The 6345-nt window shown below is 32.3% G+C and overlaps 1 protein-coding gene across 1 annotated transcript; it reads right to left on the minus strand.

The window, feature by feature from the left end:
* Positions 1-1028: 1028 nt before the first annotated feature.
* LOC21402130 (probable F-box protein At2g36090) lies at positions 1029-2371 on the minus strand. The gene has a single exon (XM_010095474.2). The coding sequence runs from the start codon at positions 2167-2169 to the stop codon at positions 1120-1122; it is 1050 nt and encodes a 349-aa protein (XP_010093776.1). The 5' UTR covers positions 2170-2371; the 3' UTR covers positions 1029-1119.
* Positions 2372-6345: the final 3974 nt, after the last annotated feature.

A 6345-nucleotide genomic window follows, 5' to 3' on the forward strand; every position in this document is an offset into this window, starting at 1 on the left:
TCTTCACAAACTCACAAGCCAATAACCTCAATTTACTCATGTCTGATGTGATCTTCGTTATCACTACGCTTAGTGACTTCGGTTGAGAATATGACAAATGTGAGTTATGAATTGGACAACTTTAATCAACAAGAATATTTTAAAGCATTTTTCAACCATTACAAAAAAAAAAAAAAAAAAAAAAAAAAAAAAAAAAAAAAAAAAAGAAAGAAAGAAAGATAGAAAGAAAAGAATGTGCAAGATTTTTTTTTTATAGGAAAAAAAAAAGTAAAAGATCTTATACATTGGATATTTGGATTATGCTTCTTTTCCTTATCTAAAAAGAACCCAACACTAAGTTATCCATGTATGTTGTCTCCACTATTGCCGTTGTCTTAATTAGTAGCTTTCTGTTTGAGGATGACAAATAGTTACACATATATACATATATACATATACAGGTGTTTAATGATTACATTTTTTTAGTAATTATTTATTAAATATAGAAATTAAATGATATTATGTGATAAAAATTTAATATGGCTAGTTATTATTAATTTTTTTGTCAATTATTTAATTTATATAATAAAAATAATAATACTCATAAATAAATAACTATTAGAGTAATTATTAAAAGAACTAAAAAGATCTAGCAAATACATTGGATTATTTATGCTTTCTTTTTCTCATCTCAAGACATACCCCACACACCAATAATCTGAACTCATCCATGTCTATATTTTATTATTGCTTTAGAGGCTTTGAATTAGAGAATGGCAAGTGTTAAATATGCTATTATTAGAGAACTTGAACCAATTCAACGAATGAAAAACGTTGTAGATTCTGAATTCTCATAGTTCATAATAAATTAGATGGACTTTTTAAGATAGATATTCTACTAATAGAGTCAGTTATTAATCATTATATATAATTAAAATTATATTAAATTAAAAAAATATGTAAAATATATAATTTTTAATAGAGATATATAATGACTGAAAAATAAAAAATTATCATATTTCAATTTTTTTTATTATTTTACCAGAAAAAACTCTCTAAATTACAACTTGAGTTTTGCTTTTCTTTCTCTCGTAAGTATATAATTGTACAAAAAGAAAAACAAGAAAATCAACAAAATTATTACCAATAGGTAATTCCCTTCACTCCTTGGAAAATCCCCACAGAGAGGAGGGAAAACGCAAATGCCCCAAAGAAAAACGCAAAAACAATGTCCAAAGCCCCTTCCGTTCTCAGTCTCCTTTCCTTCCTCTCCCTTTTCCTCTCCAAATACTCCTGGCATCTTTTCCGTCCTTCCTCTTCCCTCATTTTCCCTCCTTTTCCCCTTTTGCCCTCCAACGCCCTCTGCAAAATTACCAAACTCTCCCTCCCTTTGAGGTGCGTCCCATCCATGTCCTCCACCACCAGACAGACCTCCCTCACCTGCAAAAACTCCTCCCCACCGCCCCCACAGTGGGACCAACCGCCGCACGTGAGCTGGACCCCACACTGCGTGAACTCCGAGGAAGATCCGAGAAGCACCGCAGAAAACCGCACGTGCACCTCGCCGCTCAGCCAGTGGCGCTGCGCCTCCACCGGCCTGTGGCTTGACAGGTTCATCGACCGCCGTCCAATCGGGTCGATCACGATCCAGCTCAAGGTCAGCCCCTCCGCGAGATCGCGACACGTGTCGTCCCCTCTCGGGTACGGTATCTCGGTTGGGACCACGTCCTTGGGGTGGAGAAGGTCGACTCGGAAAGGCGAGCATCGGAACCATCCAGAAGAAGTCTCCGTCTCTACGACCTTACTGAGAATAAGCTTCCCTCGGTAATGAACGTCAACGGCCGAGATTAATTCCGGCGTACGGTCGAGATTGATCGCCTGATTACTGTGATCATCATGGTTGATCGGGAGAGGGAAGGAGTCGGAGAAGAAAGAGCGGTGGCCGCCGGGGAAAGAGGAGATTACTTGGCTGACACGTGGCGAGGCGGTGGAGGGCCACGTGGAACGGCAAATGTTTTCCCAGAGGCTCGGTTCCCGAGAGAGGGAGTGGAGCTGGGAGGAGGTGGCGGCGGCGGAGGCCAGCGTCGGACCATCAAGGCGGGTGAGGATGTGGGCCCCGATAACGTCGGGGTGGACGGCGGAGATCGTCGCGGCGCAGCTGTGATCGACGGTGGACGAAGGAGAAGTCATACCGTCCGTACAGTAACTGTACAATTTTTGCAAGTTTGGAATTGGACGATGGACTCGGAGGGATTAGTCTTACGCGGGAGTTTATAATTATATAGGTATAACGGGACAGGGAGGGACTAAATTACCCTTACTGTTTTTTTATAATAACGAAATGCCACTACTCGGTGTTTCTGTTTCTCATTGATGGAACGGAGATGTTGACTTGAAAGTGATAATTAAATTAGTCGGTTTGACTTGTAATCCAAATTACAGTTCGATAATCCTCCATTTGACAGTAAAACAAACACGTTAATCTCTTTGTCAATTAGTATAATGAGTAAGGCACCTTCACATATATATGCAGAACTCACTTATTGATCATCTAGCTAATCAAATAAGTCAAGGATATATTGTTGCTGCATTAGTTTACAGGATAGATTTATATAATAATTTTCAAATGTTACGTCATGGTAGACTTCAAATGTAGTGGGGGGTCGACGGCAAATATTGATATGGAAATAACGTAATGGTTGGATTGCTTTTACTAATTATTCAATATTTAATTTGATTAGTTTTACTCGGTTCGATGATTTTTATGTACCTTGTAATCAGATCAGTTCTAAAAGGTGAATATATATATATATATACATATACATGTACACATATACATATACATATAGATAACGCTGATTCTTCATAATTTTTATTCGGTACATATATAGGCCTCGTTCACTTCGCGGATTCGAGTTTTCGATTCGAGCTGAGATGTGACATTTTTTGAGAGCTTTTTACTGTAGCAGAAAATTTTGATGTGACATTTTCTGAGAGTTTTTTACTGTAGAAACCTAAAACTAAAAACTCGAATCGGTGAAGTGAACGAGGCCATTGTATACTTCTATGTGATAAGACTGTTTAACCATACCTTGTTCTCTACTGATTTAAATAACTTGCAAGTTACATCATCTAATTCATAGATAATCTACATTGTTTAATTGGTTATAGAACTAAAAGAATATATTATGCTGTGGGAAATTGGCTATTCAAAGTTCAAATTCAATGCCATGATCTAATTAATATATGCTTAATAGAATTAATACTATGAAGATATTAATTAAGGGAATGTCATTTTCAGTAGGCAAATCAGTGTTCAGCAATATTGTCTCTCATGAAATGGACACTTTCACGAAGCATTTTTTCTAGCGCTTTCGTTGAATATTTAATTTCATCTGTAACTAGTGATATTATTATAAACTGAAGGATAAATTCATATGTATATTTTTTGTGATTTTTATTTTATATAACGTCCACCCTTGATCTTTTTCTTCGTATAAATTTCAAACAGGATAAAAAGTTTATAATAAATACATACTTCAGTTAATTATTAATTAAAAAATAAAAGTTTAAGTATTAAAAGCCAGCACAAAAAAGTTCATTCTCTGCAAGGATCGATATAAATAATGATGTATAATTCTAATTGAGAAGAAAGCTGGTATCAATTAATAAACATGAATATTACTCAGCTAAATATAGATGTGCATGGTTATTAATTGTCACCGATTAATATTTAAGGGGATATGTAAAGTGACTGACTGTGATTCATCAAGCTCAAGGTTATAATAAAATGAGGTCGTCTCTTCCACATTTGTTTCTTTTTCTTAATTAATTAGTTAATTAACATCATATCTATTGAATATATATATAGGTAAAGTCTCCGGTCCGGCACTGGACAATATTTTTTTTTCTTTAAAATATGTATATTTCTTCTTTAGAATGTGTATATTTTCTCTTAAAATATGTATATGTTGTATATTTTACCATAAAAGGAAATGCACATATTTTAAGAAGAAATATACACATTCTAAAGAAGAAATATATATAAAATACAATTCCTATATATATATATATATTATATGACATAGCACACAGGGTATATGATGTTTAGCTTTTTTCAAATGTTTGGATTTAGATTAGATTAGGACGATTGACGTGTGGAATAAGGTAGTTTAACCAACCAAAAAAAGGAACATGACAATACAACACCGACTTTGACATAATTATTGGATAATACAGAAATTGAGATGCCTTATAACTAGGCTATTATAGCATGATCACCAAATTAGTTGCATATAAAGTAGCTTTTGGAACCATTTTATGGCACACTAGTCTAAATAATTGCAACCAAAAATAGCAAAATCAAATAGTGATATAATTAATTAATTACTTTCATTTAGTGGAGAATGCGATGGATTAATTGTATTGCAGTACATTAGTAACCATATATCTTGTAAGTAATTAAATAAGACCTTATTTAATTCTTTACCGTGTGAAATGGATCGTGATTATTTGCAACGTTCAAAGAGGTCAATCAAAGAGTTCTTTACCATAAAAATAAGGTGCTTGTTTAGTTAATAACCTAATACACAATTCCCCTTGTTTAAAGTCCTTTATGTCTACTTAATGGCATGGGGAGAGAACTGAGGAGGATTTTGAGTGAGTTTTGTGAGTTCAATTACTATTTATACTCTTTATCTCTTATTTATACGGCGTATTATTATAACATATGTGCTTTCCTTTTTAATAAAAATAAAACCTAATAATTGACCTTATGTGTTCCGCTTACAATTTACATGTGTGTATATATGTATGTATATATATATATATGGTTGTGATTTTAATGGTTAATATTTATTTATAATATTATTATTTTAACCGTAAAATATTAATTTAACGGTCATCATAAATTATATAGTTGACATAAAAATTTATAATAATCAATAAAATTGAATTCTTATTATGCCACGTCATTATATTTTTATATTTAATAATAACCGCTAATTAAAACGGTAACTATTACAAACTCATCCATATATGTATATATACATATTTATAACAAAAAAACGGGTCAACTGATCATTTCCTTAAAACAAAAGTCAACTTATGAATGTATTGCATATGTATTACCCACCACGCTATTTGCAGTGTGTATAGGTATATGTATATATGTATGTATACACATATATATGTAGAAAAGATCCCCATTTTTTTATATATGTAGAGACGATTCCTATTACTTTATAAACTTTTTTGATTGCACAAACGACAAACATATTTATAGACGACCACGAACAGGAAAAACTATCTTCTTTATTTAGTTTAAACTTAAAGTATACCCAATCCCATTACTCTCATATATATATATATATATATATATATATCAATGTCAAACCACTATAAAATGCACCTTGTTGAAAATCATTATTGCAATATCCAAAGTTGTCATGACTAAAGAATGCTCGTGAAGTTTTTCGAAAGATGCTTCAAGAGTATCCGTGTATTTTTTTTTTCAAAAATTAATTAATCTATTTCCGTATTTCTTCACATTTAATCATTAAGGGAGTCTAATTCTTTTTCGGTTTGTTTTCAAATTTCAAATAGCTAATATTAATTCAAGACGTAAATATATATTTAAAGGACCATGTACTAGAGACTAGTGGCTACCCATTTCTTATTTTTAAAATATAAGGATTCATATAACAGAAACACAGCTTGTTCCTCTTGTGGGAATTAATTAATATTTTTTAGGGATTTATTTTTTTGCCCTTATAAGTAATTGAAATCTCTACATGCTTTATTTTTAGCTTAAAAACAAGGTAAACGCATGAGATCATGTAAAAAGTTGTAATACAATCTGTAAATATCTAGGTTAGGAGAGCCTAGAATTTTTTAATTTTCTTTTTTGGCCCTTAGGCCTTAATAATTAGGGATCTCTGTGTTATGTTTATGCTTTAAAATAAGTAGGAAACAATTTTCTTTTTTTATTATCGGTGAATAAAACTTCATGAATTTAATTTTTATAAATATAGGAGATCCCTAGTAATTGCCAACCTAATTGAGATATGTGAGTTTTTTTTTTATTTTATTTTATTTTTTATACTCTTCCTTTTTTTAAGAAAAAGTATATAAATTTTTAATCTCATTTCTTATTTGGATGAATTCCAATACACAAATCAAACAACAAAATTCCTAGCAATGGTACTATGGTAGTCTCCTGTTCACCTGCTGGGCATATATATGCCATATATATAACATCTGGGCACATTTAAGCCATATATATAACATCATAACAAATATCGCTCTCCCACTCCACTTGATCATAAATTAAAATCCTGTTCTTTTCGCTGATTCGAGTTTTGCTAC

This window comes from Morus notabilis, unplaced genomic scaffold (assembly GCF_000414095.1).
Source record: "Morus notabilis unplaced genomic scaffold, ASM41409v2 Scaffold794, whole genome shotgun sequence".
In the NCBI taxonomy this organism is placed as follows: domain Eukaryota; kingdom Viridiplantae; phylum Streptophyta; class Magnoliopsida; order Rosales; family Moraceae; genus Morus; species Morus notabilis.

Coding starts and splice junctions, on each gene's coding strand:
- LOC21402130 (XM_010095474.2), bottom strand. CDS start 2,169: ATGACTTCTCCTTCGTCCACCGTCGATCACAGCTGCGCCGCGACGATC.